This window comes from Patella vulgata, chromosome 3 (genome assembly GCF_932274485.2).
Source record: "Patella vulgata chromosome 3, xgPatVulg1.2, whole genome shotgun sequence".
NCBI classification, from domain to species: domain Eukaryota; kingdom Metazoa; phylum Mollusca; class Gastropoda; family Patellidae; genus Patella; species Patella vulgata.
The window spans coordinates 17748874-17766529 of NC_065881.2; the positions used below are offsets into that span (position 1 = coordinate 17748874).

The 17656-nt window shown below is 32.9% G+C and overlaps 1 protein-coding gene across 31 annotated transcripts in view; it reads right to left on the reverse strand.

Annotated features, from left to right (window-relative positions):
* Positions 1-17656, reverse strand: part of LOC126815655 (polycystic kidney disease protein 1-like 3) — an 87049-nt gene that overhangs the window by 42825 nt on the left and 26568 nt on the right. The window contains exon 5 of one of the 31 annotated variants that reach the window (XM_050541453.2): positions 377-569. The exons of 16 other annotated variants lie outside the window; for them this stretch is intronic. In XM_050541453.2, coding sequence (XP_050397410.1) covers positions 390-569 — 180 coding nt within the window. In that variant the 3' untranslated portion in view covers positions 377-389. Of the gene's footprint in view, positions 1-376; positions 570-2431; positions 2929-3923; positions 4137-4903; positions 6235-6844; positions 7318-7472; positions 7957-9224; positions 10069-10509; positions 10806-12031; positions 12671-13985; positions 14665-14692; positions 15025-15344; positions 15850-16128; positions 16660-16723; positions 17336-17435; positions 17634-17656 lie in introns of those variants that run through there. 14 more of the 31 variants (XM_050541443.2, XM_050541436.2, XM_050541431.2 and 11 more) reach the window with 14 other exon arrangements.

Consider the following 17656-nt stretch of genomic DNA (forward strand, 5'->3'; position numbering starts at 1 on the left):
ATCATCTTAACAACTCTTAGACATTTTTCCTTGGCAGGTCCTTCGTTCTGTACTTCTCACAAGGGTAAACCACGCTGGAAAATACTGAGGAACTTGCCAGGCCAAAACCAGGATCGAACCTGGTCAGTGAACCATCGTTTTACCCACTGAGGCTCCGTTATTGACACAAGACTTTATCATCTTAGTTATAACTTAGTGTCACATTAAATCATTATTAAGAAAATATCAAATTATGATAAGACAATTTTCTGCATATTTCACCATATTTCATAGCAGAGGTATAAGGAAATTTCATTTCAGAGGGTTGAGGACATTTCATTTTAGAGGTACCTGTACGAGGACACTTCCCGTCAGAGGTATGATAGGATGGAATTACCATATTTAATGTTTCAGTTGATATGATCATGCTTTTTCATGTGTCTTTGAAGAGATCGTTTCCAACCAAAGGTCTGTCCACAAATTGGACATGCAAAACCATATCTGGCATGAACAGAAGTACAATGAATCCTGAGGACATCTTTTCTGGAGAAGGATTTCCCACATATGTCACAAGGGAATCGACTTCCGACCTAAAAGCAGAAATTTTCAGATTTAATCAATTTCATTTGAATGGTCCCTTAAACTAGAATAATCTAATCTATGACCTTTAGTTTATTATGCCTTCCTAAGATACTTCATCCAGTATGACACACAGGTTTTTAGAGAGCGCAATGTCATATTTGACTAATCAATTTCAACATGGGACCTTGATTTACTTTCTGGGATATTGCCATGTACATATCTCAATGTACATCTTCCTGGATTCAAGATTACATAGTTCTTCATTACATTGACCAAAGATTCTGTATCAATCACGTGCAACCCATGATGTCATTGATGTACACATATATCTATAAACATAGTCAAGGTAACATAGTTCTACATTTCATTTTATTATATTGACCAAAGAGTCTGTGTCAACCAAGCGTAACTGTAGTTTAGACACACACCCATGATGTCATCCATGTACATATATATCTATGAATGTCTTCCCATAGTCAAGGTACCAAGGTTCTATATTTCATGTGAAGACCTTGACCAAGAGTCAGTGTCAATCAAGGACAACAGTACTTTAGTTAGACACACCTCTACATGTATGTGTATTTAAATCATCCAATGAAATTGTTAATTCTTTCACGTTTTAAAGCAATGATTTCAATCAAACCAACAGCAGTCCATTTTAACTAGATTGCGGGTTCAAAAAAGTCACATGGTCTGGATTGAATTCTATCGGATTAAAAAGAGACCCATTCTAGCCACCACTCATAGGCGACACCGGCATGTTTATATCGCCTACAAACTGAGAATGATGAATGACACAAAACCTTCAATTTATCATATCTTTGTAAATACTGAAAGGAACTGAACCATTTTTGGAATGATATTCCTTTCAGAGATTCAACTTTTACAATATTGTAGTTTGCAAATCCCTCAACTGAAGATGAGCAGCTTTATCCTCTCATCAACACATGAGTTCGAGTCCAATGGTCAGGAGTCCAATGGTTGAGATAGTGTCAACACTTTGCCTACTCTACATCAAATTCGAAATGTCAAGCACTGTTTCCTTTAAGCTGTACAGTGCACACACACACGATTTACTCTACATCAAATTCGAAATGTCAAGCACTGTTTCCTTTAAGCTGTACAGTGTACACACACACACACGATTTACTCTACATCAAATTCGAAATGTCAAGCACTGTTTCCTTTAAGCTGTACAGTGCACACACACACACACGATTTACTCTACATCAAATTCGAAATGTCAAGCACTGTTCCCTTTAAGCTGTACAGTGTACACACCCACACACGATTTACAACAAGCACACAAAGAAAATAAGCGTCCCATCACTCTTAAACAAGTAGGAACCAGGCTTGAGGAATTTGAAGGCTCTTCTCTCATGTAGTGATGGCTTTGTATTACAGATGGCTCCATCGGCTCTAGTATCATATTTATAGATTTTTATGCTTATTCAGTTTATACCATTGTTTCAACTGGACTAAGATTCTGACACATAAATTCTGATTACCCTAAACCCGCTCCAAATTAACTCACACTGCTTACTACTTAAATTCAACAAAACACATTTGCATTCTAAAAATATATTTTACGATAATATAAAATAACTTATTCGAAAGAAGATAATATCATAAATTCTTAATTGAAATATCACAATCACAGTCTTGTCATATAAACCAGATTTATCCTATACCCACCTGAAATTGACTCCATAAAAAAAAAAAAAAAAAGAGTGATTACTACTTAAAATTCAACTTTTAAACACGTTTAAACATTTTTCATTTCTATCTCACTGTCCCTTGACAAGATCACTTCTGTTCAACAAAAAAAAAAACTTGTCTTTAACACAATCATATCATTACCAATTTTTATACTATCCCCAACATATATCAATATCACTAATGTTCAACAAAATAACAATAATATTATTATCAGTTTTTATATCTCACTACCCCTGACAAATATTAATATTGCTTCTGTTCAACGAAATCATGATACTATCATTATCAATTTTTATATCTCACTGTACCCGACACATATTAAGATCTATTATCAATTTTAATATCTCACTGTCCCCGACACATATAAAGTTCTATTATCAATTTTCATATCTCACTGTCCCCAATACATATTAAGATCTATTATCAATTTTTATATCTCACTGTCCCCAACACATATTAAGATCGCTTCTGTTCATGTACTACATCAACATGTCTCTTTACGGAATCCTCTCTTGTAAATATCTTATGACAAATTGGGCAACTCCATTTCATTTGCGCGTGAATGCCTTTAATATGACGCTTCAAACTGTTGCTATTTGTGAATACCTTATCACATTCATTACAACTGAAGCCATATCTCACAAATATCTGAAAACATAAATAAATATATTGTTATTAAACTTGTAGTCAGCAAGGGGTGAGTGAAATTGTACTTTAAATTTCTGCCACCTGGTGAATTTTTTATAGATAAAAACTATCCATTTAAAGATATTTATTGTGTTTGCAGTTTAATTGTTTGAAATTCTAATTTCAGGGAATGTTCTCAATTCAGTCTATTTCATTGCCAGACTCGAAAATCTGATTGAAACTAGTGTTCTTGAGTGGAATAAGTAAAAGATTCAAGATCAATGGGTTCATTTAAAAATTATTTGATACAAAAGCTTGCCAAGATACAACACAAGAACAAATCTAACTGTAGAATTTTGGTCAGATTTCCTTTTCTCAGAAAAGCAGATTTTAAAGTTGATCTTAAAAGAACCCATAATTAATAATAAGAGAAATTGAGAATTCAACTTTTGACTAATAAACCATTTATGTCCCATCATTTTTACACAAGACAAGAAAAAAACCCTGAAGTATTCAACTTAAAAGCAATATTCATAAACATGAAATGAAATGTAACAACAAACTTTCTGCAGCAACTGGGCATATGCTAGGTGGTGTTCTACCTTTTTGTGTTGCTAATGGTATACATGGGTGTCAGAACATCATTTTTTGGTCCCTTGCAAACATCTAGATACTTTTTCTTGCCTGTGTATATGTGTATCATTATTAGTCCCAAAATAACCAACTTTGTGTTGGCAGGCATTAACCCACATTTCTCATCCCAATTATCAAGTGAAGTTAACAGAAAACTACTGACAATTATGTCTTAAAATACAGCACTATTGACGACATTCTGTCTTAAAATACAGCACTATTAAAAAAAATGTCTTAAAATATAGCACTATTTACGATATTCTTTATCCTTTTCCTTAAGCTCTTTGAATTTCTTAGGCCGATATCAAATCAAAGTCAGGAGATTTTTAGGTCTCCTGTCATACTGTCCATTTAAGCATACACATGCTACTAGCTAAAGTCACCGGACACACAAACTTCTAATGAAATTGTTGGTGCAACATTGATATATGTCTTTTTAAAGAGTCGTCGCGTGCAAATGTTCTATAACAAATTGGACATGTCCATTTAATTTTTGCATGGATTCCTCGTATGTGACGTCTTAAATTGCTTTTATCTGTGAAAGTTTGGTCACAATCAGTACAAGGGAAGCTGTAATAGTGTCTCACTGGGGATATCTGAAAACATAAAATAACCGTTTGTTACTAATACTATATAGACAGTCTATATGCACTGGAGGAATCAAAATATGTCTAAAAGTTACCGCCAGAATTATGTTTATAAGCATGTCTGTACCAGAACAGCCAACCAAAAAAGCCTAAAGACAAACACATGGCAGCGAAAAACTCAGACCTTATAAGCCATTGGAGAGACAGGGGGGTTAATTTCCACCCCCCAAAAACGCCAACAAATCTCCCAAATAACGATATATCTCTAAATTTCTCTTAACTTGTTCCTCACTAAGTATCTTCTGAGACAAATACAGTATGTGTTGGATGATGGTAATTTGTTAACTACTCCGTCTAGTGAACATTCATACTTCAAGTGTTCCCTTGACATTAGTGCAATGTTGTTTCTTAAACCATTGATGACTCGGTGTTTTGTTTTACAGTACTTAATCCAGCAATGTTTGTTAAACTAATTTATACTTTATAGAATGATTATTTTGGAATGGGCTTTAATGTCACATCATTTTTAGCCCAACATAAGAAGGTTAAAAAGAAATTTTGGTACCCCTTTTTTTGTACCAACCGAACAACTTAGCAACACTTTTATTCTTGCCATCTCTGCAGATGCCACGGCTAACAGGTGGGGACCCCAGAATAAAAATCCTTAAGTTTTTCACGACACACACGATTAATCAGTTAATTAACGACTTCAAACAAAAAAGCAAATAGATAAATGATTTCATTTTATTAATAACATTATTAAGCTGAAGGCATTACATATCACACAAACAGCAAAGATTGTAAATACAATAAGTGTCTCTGTAAATCTTCATAAATAGATCCATACGAATGATATGGCCACAACAATTTCAATTGTTTGTTCTTTGAGAACACCTGTTAAAATTTTGTTTACTATATATCTTGGAGAGAAAAAATAATCTAAAAACAAAAAAGTACTTTTAAAAATCTTGTAGTTCCAAGTTTTAAAATTTTAAAAAGATTATTTATTTATCAAGACCCAGAAGAACTAAAAATAAAATTGCTTTGGCCTGAAAATGATGAATGGAATCATTTAAAATTCTCGCATAACATATATAATGTTCCAATTAAAAAAGGAATATTGCTATTAATTGATAAAAACAAATTATCTAAAGACACAAAGTAACCTGTAGATTAAAAAAAACATGAAATGAAATGGGGTTCAACATCCTACTTTTCTGCACCGTTTTCAAATATTCCATTTGTTAATGAAACAATATTGTTATAAATTTATAAAAACCAACCCTATACAATCTTTGCATGGAATAAAAACATACTATATTATGGTGAGCTACAAACTTTCTGACTCTTACAAACTTCCATTTTTCTTAAATTGGTTGGCTAGCAAAATAACGTTTGCCAGCAACAATGGGCATTATTCAAGAACGTTTCAGGTACCAGACATTAGGCTGTTAAAATGTCTAAATTAACAAGCACATTCAACATTTAGTATATATATATATGATATAACATTGACTGACGAATAAAATATTCTGGTTTGCATAGACTAATTACTATTTAAAACAATTTGCTTTCAGTTACAAAAAAAAGATGTATAATCAATTAAACTGGACTGTTTGCATACCTAAAATAAACTTATAATCTTTTCCTAAATTTTACAAAACATCTTGGGGCATGGGTTCCAAAATCCGTTATCTTAACTTGTTTTTTAAGGTTAAGTTATTTGAAAGTTTAATCTTATATGTAAATTGATTGAGAGGTCAACAGTTAAGTTCTTCTTCCGGTCAATTTCACTGCCTGTCAAAGACTTGCAAATGTAACTAAAAGAAAGCCCTGATACAGTAAACTATGGATGATTATAATATCATTTTAGCCAGGACTGATGTGAATGAAATGATAACCCTGGTTATAGCGGTGGTGGTATCTCATTTCTATGAACACGTTTTATGTGGTCCTTTAAGTGACCTTTCTGGGACGTGAATTTCCCACAAATTGGACATTCAAAGCCTTCATTTAAATGGGTAGTTTTAATATGTCTTCTTAAATTTCCCTTATGGCTAAAATCTTTCCCACACATGACACATTTCCATTCAGTGTGACAGCCAATCTAAAATAGACAAGAAAATAATCAAATTTAGTTTTTGTTGTGTTTTGTCTATTCACAATCGAAGAAACCCATTTTAGATCCAAAACATTGAGTGGGACAAAATATTGCATATTAACTATTCTGTAACTATCCATTTCACATATCTACATGTATCATAATAAACACAAAAACATCATATGGAACAGAATTACTATTTTAATTAAAGCGAGGTTTTGTTGAGGGTTCTCTAAAAATCACTTTAATTAAAATAGTAATTGTGCTCCATATTATGTTCAAAGAAGATACATGTAGCATATTGTCCTGTATGAGAAAAGACTCTTCTTAGTATATATCAAAAAAAAGGAAGTTAACTAATTGTTGATGGTACCAGGTATTGTATTAACATGAACTTAAAGCCAATGTGTGAATTAAATATTGAAAATAGCAACCAGGTGTGCCTAATTTATGGCATTTTTTGTTGTAATCATAAATATTAATCAGAATACCATATGCTACATATCGAAAATATTGAAAAGCTGTATTCATTTTTTGTTTTAGGTAATATTAATTATAATTCAGAACATGATATACTATGTAACAAATTATCAAGAAATACCAGATGGAAAATATTGAGAACACAAATTATCAATTGAAGCCTGTTGATATTTAGGGGGTTGAAGCTCATTAGGAGTACCTTTCTTTACATTATTTTTTGTGTTAATCATAAATTTTATTCACAGTAAGATAATACTGCTACATAACAAACCATCAAGAATTAAAGGGAATGGAAGCTTATTGACACTATTTCCTCAAATTGACGACAACCTATAATTAACCATTTCTGGCCTTTTTCCTTCTAAAATGAACTACGAGCCCGGCAACAGATTCTTACAACTTATAAACTATTACATTGTATCATTTAGTATGATGTCGTCTCATATGTGTGTATAAATTAAACTTATAGGAACATGTTTTCCCACACTCTGGACATTCATAACTTTCGTTCAGATGATAACTTTTATAATGGCGATGAAGACTTCTCTTGTGGCTGAACGTTCTCCCACATAAGTTGCAAGTACATGCCTCACGATATTTACCCTTTACCTACAATACAAGAACAAAGATATAAGAACTTAACCTTAAGGTCGACATGTTAATAAAACTTGAAAGACCACATTTTTAATCTATTTCTAATTTAACAGACTACATTCTAAAGATTTCAATAAATAAAAAAGCACAACAAAAGTCAGTTAGCTGTACAAACTGCCCATATGAGAAAGCGATTTTCAGGGGCATTAACTCTTTAAATTTCAAATCAATTGACTGATAACCATAGCCTCTAGAGTGTAGACAAGATTTTTCAAAGTGATCCTGCCGCAATAAGTGACACACAACATAAGAAGTTATTTTCTAAGACTACTAATAGTGATGTAACAAACTACATTTATTTAGCCTATATAACATTAAAACAAGGCAGGACTGTCTTTACGCGAACATTAGGACGTTATTAAACCCCATTTCATTTCATTTATTTCCACAAGAGATTTAAATAGTTCATTGGTTCACAGAATGACATTGTGTCATGTGTATCTTAAGTGTAAAATTGTACGAGCACAATTTTCCGCAAATAGGACATGGAAATCTTTCTTGGAGATGAGCTGTCTTAAAATGGCGTCTTAAACTTCTTTTATAAAGGAAGGATTTGCCACACAGTGTACAAGGAAAACTGCCAGACTTGTTGACCTACAACATAAAGAAACAACTATTTACTACATCTTTATATCACGACACCCAACATATTCATGACAAAATAATCTGATATGCCTTCAGCTAGTATACATTTATCATAGTTAGGTTCCAATCTGGCTTCTCCTTGTCAGTGGAGCAGGACAAATGGGCTGGCAAAGTAAAAGTACGACGTTAAACCTATTTCATTTAGGGGCTGCCATGGCAAAGTAGGACAGTAAACCCAATTTCATTTCATTTATCACAGTCAGGTTCAATCCTGGTTTCCCCTTGTTAGCAAAGCAAAAGTAGGATGTTAAACACCATTGCATTTCATTTATCACAGTCAGGTTTCTGTCTGGCTTCTTGTCTTTGGTGAAGGATAAAGGGGTTGGCATGGTAAAGTAGGACAAACCCCATTTCATTTCGTTTATCACAGCTAGTTTCATGCTGGGTTTCTCCTTGTCAGAGGCGCAGGACGGAGGGGTTGGCAGCGGAAAAGTAGGATGTTGAACCCAATATCATGTTCCAGATTAGCTTCAGTTGAGAAGGACAGGGAGTCTGGCGTTAAAAAAGAGTGACGTCAAATCCATGGAGAAGTAGGACATTAAACTCAATTTCAGTTCATTTCATTCTTTTTATCATAGTCTGGGCTGTATATAATTATTTTAATTGTGCCTAACAGTATGACAAGTATAAATGAACTTGTTCGTGTCTGAAAAAAGCACCAGCAGAATTCTGCCAGACAAAATGACAGATATTGATGAACTTGTACCTGACATTGTTTTCTTTAAAATTGTGTCAAATATTAATTATTAATATTAATAAAAATGAACAAAAAATACAAATTATGAAATGTGGTTTAGCGTCCTGGACCGACTGAATTAATATAGATGGGAACAAAAGAAAAATCTGTGCCTGATGAGATAACTCTCACCCAGTTCCAGATTTAGATGAAGAGCAGTCCATAGCTGTTTCAATTATGAGGCCCCTTCCAAGCCCTCACCCTCATGACTAGAGAAAGTGTGTTTTAAACACAACTCAGTGAAGTCGAAGATTATGAAGGATGCTTCAGATTACATTACAAAAGCAGAATGATAGTGTTATACAACTGGGCAGGAGGCCCTAGGGTTCAGCCTGCCAAGCCTATAGGTAAACCCAGCACTGCTCTCACCAGAGGATATGTGCCTGACAAAGCCCGAATGTGAGCCTGATGTTGTTACAACAAGCTACTTATAACCAGACTGAATCAAAGTCCAAAGAGTAACAAATAAAGGAGGCAAGAGTTAATACCAATACACACAACTTTATTCACCAAAACAAAACAAAACAAAAGACTGTAGTGAGATTGAACTGACCTCTTTTTTTCTATTGCATTACAAAACTCAATTCTTTATGGAATGATAAAAGTATATTATGATGAACTGAAAGATGTTCTTGTTGTTAACAAATGTATTTAATTACAGTTTATACTCTAAGAAAGTGTCTATGATTAATACAAGTATTTGAATTAATATTTGGATGAGAATTAAGCTGTCTCAAACCATGTCATGGCCAAACTCCTGTTTTGCCACTGATTCAAGGGCAAATGAAAACACACAGTAATGGTCAAATTCATTTAAAATTTTTCGAAAATATCATTATTATAAAACTCATTACACTTTATACATGTACGGCTAGTTTTCTGTCTGCTATAACCTAAAATTCATGATTCTATAAAAAAAATTAAAAAAAATAAAAAAATTATGACAACTTGACCCTTGACCCTCAATTTTCTGGAAGGGGTAATAAATTATTTTCTGACAAATATGGTCTAAAGGGAAATCACTACATTTACAGATAAAGCTCAAGATTGCTACCCCATCAACATATCTGTAAATGTAATATGACAACAATCACCCCGTCGTAGCAGCATAACTGATCAAAACGGTGGATTTAACAATCGGATATTTTGTGAATTCTGAGTAAATGTGTTTTTAAATTACACTTATAAGTAAAAATATTAGAACAAATATAACATCGAAATCTTTTCTGAAGATGTGAACTGGTAAAATGACGTTTTAAATTTCTCCTATAAGTAAAACATCTTCCACAGATTGGACAAGTGCCATCTTCTAGAGACAACGACACCTACAAAATACGAAAATCTACGATTAATGCTACACTATTCAATTAATAAAATGTGGTAAAAATATTACAATATGAATTACTGGCACGCACACATATTAATCTTGATAGACTATTATAAATAGATAGGCCTTCTTTACACATAAAACTGCATCTATTGTCTTTTCAAGATTAAATTCTCTAGTCGGTCAATATCTGTGCAAAGATGGGCAAATATGACGGAACAAAAAATCCCCAATTAAATAAACCATTGATGTTTTTTCTTCTTGTAAAGGATTTCGCAAGATTTGTTGCGAATTTATAACATTGGGGTTTTTTTTAAAACATTAAAGACTAGCAATTTTTTCTTTTTTCTTATATGAGCTTCAGTTTATTGTGATGTGTTAATTCAGTAGAATATGTAACAATGCTTTTTTTTTTTTTTTTTTTTTTTTTTAATATCTATTACCAAAACAATTTACAAGCAACAACACCTTATATATTATGAAACTGTGGTAAGCTAATAGATGTCAACAAATCGTACACAAACAAGATTAAGCCTGGCATTTTTCGGTCATACATTACTCTGGCAACTTGTATTCACGATGAAGTCGTTTTACATGGTCAAGCAAATTGCTTTTATATGTACATGTCTTGGGACAAAAGGGGCACTTGAATGTTTCTTTAAGATGAAATCCTTTAATATGACGCTTTAGACTTCCGTGGGTACTGAATTCCTTTCTACATATTTGGCATATGACCTACAAAGAAAAGAAAATTGCCTAATTAAGAAAAATTTGCTTTATTTTGCTTAAGAGGCTTTTCATAACAGACACGACACAATTATATGGAATACAAGCTATTCAAATAATCAATTCAATTGAAATAATATAAGCTTCGATCATTTTAGTGCTTGTTAAAATCTCTGAAAACTGTAATCTACAATTTATTTCCCCTTTATCTGTTTATTTTTTAATATTAGTGGATTTCACGAAATTGATAATAGTGCTAGTAAATATCACAGCTGACAAAAAACAGATCTAATTCCATAGGTTTGAGTTCACAACCGACATCAAATAACACATACTTAAATAGCAATGAAAAACTTGAATATTTGCCCGAGCACGAAAAACCTTCTGACAAAATATTCTAAGTATATAAAATTAAGGATACCAGTGATCGACAGTGAAATTTCAGGTCTTATTGCCCGTTATTAAGAACATTTGTAACGTTACTTAACAAACTCCAATTTTAATTCCTCTTGTCTAGCACAGACATACTTCTGTGTATCAGGGAATATCCCTTTTTCCTGTTTTCTCCCTGACGGCATCATTGTATGATCCATGTGCTTGCCATTTATTTGTTATTTTGTTATGCCATATCAAAGTTTTTCAGACTAACATATGAGTTTATTTTTGATTTTTACATATGAATATTGTGTTAAATACTTTTGTACATGTATACAGCTATGTCCCCATCTTCATTAGCCCAGTCTGGTCAGACCAGCAGGACATTAAACCCCACTTCATTTCATATACAGCTGTGGTCATATTTCATCTTCCTAGTTATGATTAAATGACACTGTACACCACTTCATTTCATATACAGCTGTGGTCATATTTCATCTTCCTAGTTATGATTAAATGACACTGTACACCATCCGATCATTAGTTCGATCTTGTAGTATTTTGGTGAAATGAAATCAGTATAAAGTGGAAAACAAAGATCTAATTAGTTTTTCCAACCTTTTTATTCTATATCAGTGGAGTGTTGCTTACCCGTTCCTTATCGCTAAGTATATAAAAGGTGATAACTGAGCCTGAGGATTTTAAGTCTACACTGAGGTCTCTGCTTTAAATATGATATACTGGTAATCACACCTTATTCAATATTCAGTTCTACTTCTAGTAACATATATACAATTATGAATATGTTTACACTTTCTGGAAAATTTGATAACCTGTTAAAAAGTTTTAAAAAAACTACCATCTTTCGTGGTTTTTATTTAATGAGAAGAAGTGGGAGTTTGTTGACAAAGGGGTCCACAGGTGAGGAAAAATGGAGCCTGTAAAAATTAGATAGTAAAACAAAATTTAGTATGCTGCTGTTACTGTTAGTATTCAGAGAATGAATTTCAGATACACGGGTCAAAATTCTGTGGAATATAATTACAAATTTCAGAAGCTGATAGCGTCACAATAATAGGAATGACGATCATCTTGCTATGGGTTGATGTTCATGTACCATGTTTTTGATCAGAATGGCTATTAATATATCCCAGGGTAGGGTTTATCGATAATTTCTATGTAATTTCTAACACCCCTAATTTTGGAGTCAATACAGATGTGCAGAGAACTCGTGGGTCACACTATTCATAGATCACGAAAAAAAATAACCAGATGCTATCCTTCCAGCAACATAGTAAGGATTATCCAAGGAAGTTTTAGTTTTGTATATCATGAACCATGCGCAAATGTTCACGCACGTCACTCTTTTGGGTATAACTTTTTTCACAATATGGACAATTTATTCGAATTTTAAGATGTTTGCCTTGTATGTGTCTTTTCACACTTGATTTTTTAGTGAAGACTTTCCCGCAAATGGAACAGGTGTTTTCAGCTGCATCCTAAAAAAGAAACAATCAGAATAAGGGTCTATGTTTTCTGCAGTATCCTAAAATGAAAGTCCTCTAAGCAATCATTTAAAAACAAAACAAGAGTACTATATAAAACAGGAACTAAGCTCGATGTCATCGCAGCCATCATGGAATTGTGAGCTAGACTTAATGTGGGGTTTTTTTCCAAGTGCAGAACAAGAAGATAAAAAAGTGTATGCAACCAGTTCTTGGTTCAAAAAGCTCACAATCTGGTGTATTGTCCTTGATATAAGATGTTAATTGACCACACTACATGTACATGTATATATTAAATTCAATGGTATTTTATTCACACTTCCATTAGACCATAACAATATCATGTTCTCACTTCGATGAACAGAAGACTTGTGCACGTTTTACCATGACAACTAGACCTACGGCTGCGCACACACACACATCTCATTACTATTCATATATTCAAAGGTCATGATTATTCATGTTAACATAAAATATTCTCCTTTCTCTACTTTTTTGGGGCCTTCACCATGGTATCATGATGTAATCAACATTGATCCCGACATTTCTTTTGTAAATTGATAGATTTCAGCTATTTGAAAAATTAAAATGAAGTGGAATGTGGTATAATGTTCTACTTTTTCTACACCAAATGGGATAATGAAGACAGGTACACACCATCAAGTGTGCTTTCAGGGAAATTGTGCCTGGACAGCAGTATTTGTGCCTACTTTGTGTCCAATTCCAAATGTCAAGGATTCTTTTAGTTGTATGTATGGCAAATAGTAAAGGGTTGGATCTATGTTTTTCGACTCATCCAAATATCCAGAAACCAGAGAATTCCACGGAACTTTCTCGACCAAATCAGGGATCAAATCCAGGAACTCCAGGTTAGTGAACCAGCAATGCACTGGACATTGTCTGTCACAAAAGCAATAATTTTATGCAAAACAGAATAATTTGTTCCCATTAATCACCCTTTACTCATACTAATTGATTATGCATTAGAAATTAAAAACAATTTAAGCTCCAGTACTTTCAATCTATTAAAATAATGCCCATTGTTTATTTCTCAATAATGTAGTTTACTGTAAACAAAAGTCATTTTGAGGTAGCCAGCTAACCAATTTCAAAAATAAAGTTTTCAAACAATGTATTCGAGAAATATGGAGGTTTTTAACAGTCAATAAATTTGTTGATGACCATAATATAGTATGTTGTAACTCCAATCAAAGACACCGTTTTTCATAACAGAATAACAATATCGCTACTTTAAAGCAGAATATAACTTTATTTTAATTTTTTAAAAATACAGAAATCAAATACAACTTTTTTACACTTTAAACATAAATACTATAAACCTCTGTGAAACAGAGGAAACTTTTTTAAAACAATTTCAAAAATATCCAGTGCCACAGCATAACCCTCACTGTAAACTGAAACTGTTCACTTATGAACTGAGGTCTTTTACTAATGAACACTTCTGCCATAGTGTTTAGTATGTATGGAAAGTGGTCAGAAACAGTCTGTGTGTAACTGTAAGAGATGATGCCACATCTTGTATGAAAGCATGACTATTTCTAATACCCACACATAGTGAAATAACATCTACTTAATGACTACCAAATAACACCTACGTACTTATTGACTATTGTCTGATTACAATTTTAACAGACTAGTAAACATATGACGACTTACATCTGTTTGTGGCAGAATTTTCTATTGGTCAAAAGTTGTGTGTTCATATTTCATAAATGAACGATATCAGTTTTTGCAGTGTCTAGTGGATTTGAAAAGACCTATTTTCGAAAATATTTTGTAGTTTGACCATGCTTTGCTATTAAGTGCCTTCTGAGATTCCCTTTTTGAGTAAAACCTTTATAACAAAATGGGCAGACAGCTGATAGCATCATGTGTTTGGCTTTAATATGTACATTTAAATTTCCCTGACCGTTATATATATTACCACACCACTGACACTCAAATGGACCTCGACGTTCCTTCATTCCCTGCAAAATAGGAAAAATTTACAATAACTAGAACAGAGATGAACTCATGGACTCATTCTCAAGCATGCACCTGTAGCTCCCCTATACTTTTGTTCTCACAACGATGGAACCACTCTCAGACATGCAACTGTATGTCATTTGTCTACCAGTATACTATTAATAATTCTATAGGGGATTGAGGCTTTTTTTTGTATGAATACTAAGTATGTGCGATTCCATGTTTCCTTTCTGTGTAAACGTACGATCACAATGAGGACATTTCATGCGAATATTTAGATGCTGTCCTTGTATGTGTCTCTTTAGACTACCTCTAACTGTGAAGCCACTTCCACAAATACCACAGAAAAATCTCGAGCCATCCTAAAACACAGATAAATAGGTATTTATTAGAAACTCGTTTAAGAGCATTTAAGTAAAGAGAACAACAATAACAAGGGCTGTGTATTGCAGCCAGAAATAGTAATGCATGGGTGTATTGTAATATATATTGCAGTATGTTATGAAATCCATTTCCTGACTGAATATTTTATCTTTATAAAATCAACTAACAGTAAAGAAGAATTTTGCCCATATTTGTACACTTTTAACAAAAAATTTGGAATTGGAATCTTGAATGTTGTTGTAAAATATGAAATTAAAACTAATATTACAGCAAAACTATATCATCAATATTGTACATGTACAAAATTCATTTATTATTATGCCATCAATTGTTTACAAGAATAAAAAAAAGTGTTAAAAATCAAACAATCTATTTAAAAACATTGTTAAAATATTGATACACCAGACTTCCTACTGTGATACATATTGGGAAAAACTCTCATTACATTATATCAATGATTTTGACAGCCCTAACAATAATATTACTTGTAAAAGGAATCTGTTCATTTTAATTTATCTATAAAGTTTCAACATAGAATTGGCTCTAAGGCATAAAATTTCAGATTCTGCCATGTCTCTTTTGGGTTTGAAGAACACTGATCACCTTTGATCCTTAACATTCTGTTTATGATATATTCGAATATGTTGAGTTAAGTGGCCCCTTTGAGTGTAGGATTTATTACAGAACGGACAATTAATTCTTAATTTGAGATGTGTTCCTCTGATGTGCCTGGTCAAGCTTCCTCTTGTCGCAAAACTTTTCTGACAGACATGGCAAGAAGCAAGATCAGTTTCCAAGAGTATCTAAAAGATAAAAAAAATACAAAAAAACTTAAAGATGGGCACTTTTAATTTTCATCCTATTTGGGAGAGAAAAAAAAAAAGTTGTGACAAATATAGTACGCAGTATATCAAAATAGCAATTCATAAACAAGTAACAGTTGTGTATTATAATCTACACTTACAGCAATTTTAAAATGGAAATATTGTCAGTGATTATTATTTACATAGTTCTTATGAAGATCCTATACTTTCAAGGTAAGATAACATCAATATTGATTAAAATGGACCAAAATTGAATTCTAATTCATGTTTTTACTTTTGAATATTAGGGATATTATTATTGAGTGAGAGGTTTAGCTCCTTTAACATGGATGTGTATAGTGATTTTTATGTACATGTACTAATGAAGGTGGATTATGTTATGTATCTCACTGGTTTCCATTCAAATTCACTTTAATATTTATCTCAGATTTGTCCAAAATTCTATTTAAAAGAATGACTTTAATATTCAAGCCTTTTTATGCATAAAAACTATAAATCTAGCTGTATTTATTGACATTATGGTTAAATTCTTTGGAATTTTAATTTCATGGTATCAACTTTCAGGAGTCACTTTAAACACAATTTAGTGGAGACTGACTAAACTCCTAAATGTTTTCTTTTCATGTGAACTCTTAAATTCTCTGGTTTCAGAACAGCTTTACAAATCTGACACTCAGCTCTGTGATTTAAATGAGTTCCTCTGATATGACGAACCAAAGCACTTTTCCACAGAAACGTTTTAGCACATAGCTTACAATCGAATTGTTCTTGATCTCCGGACTTTGAAACCTACAAATATAAATGGACAAACGGTAAAGAAAGCAGACTAACTCGAGAAAAATGGTATGTTGATTGTATGGATGGGTTGTCTGTAGTTTTCAGATGTTAACAGTCCTATTCACTACTCAGAAAAGTTACTCAAGTTGAGTTCAGAAAGATCTCAAACCTCTTCAAAATCAACCTGATAACACATCCTCGTTTCAAAAGATTTGATAAAATCACAAAGTTGAAATTCTTGTAAACAAGTGGCGGGCAAATGATATCGAAAACTGTTGCTGAACAGATGTTTCCAGTAAGTTACAGTTAAAGATTAACACTAGAGTAGATAGTTGTTATACTGCTGGATTTTGTCCAAACCTGGGTTTATTGTAAATGCTCTGCAACACAATTTGTTTTCTTTTAGCACCACACACCTCTGCTAGACTTGACACCTAGATTAGTTTCCTCTCGTAAACATTTGGTTTTAGCACCACTAAATATACTAGACACCTAGATTAGCATGCTTTCTCTTCATATGAACTCGTAAACATTCTGGTTTTAGAATGGCGTTACAGATATGGCAAGCAACCCTCTGGTTCAAATGAGTTCCTCTAACATGACGGACTAAGGCACTTTTCCACAGAAATGTTTTTTCACAAAACCTACAATCAAATTGTACTTGGTGACCAGGCTTTGACACATGTACCTACAAATATAAATGGACAGATGTGAACAAAAGAGCTAATGTTTGGGGTTTTTGGGGGGAGGGTTTCCCCAACCTTAAACTCCTGAACAAACAAGTATTGGGTTTGAAATGTGTTTTATGGTACAAAATTATGCACAGTTTTCATATGACGCCTTAGATATTCCTTTCTGGAAAGCTGTCTGTAACATAATGGACAGGAAAGGCTATATCGCTTGTGGTAAACTCTTATGTGCCTCGACAAACTGCTTTTATAGCAGAAAGTTTTACCACATTCACTGCAAGTACAAACATCCTCAACCTAAAACGAAAATAGGACACAAT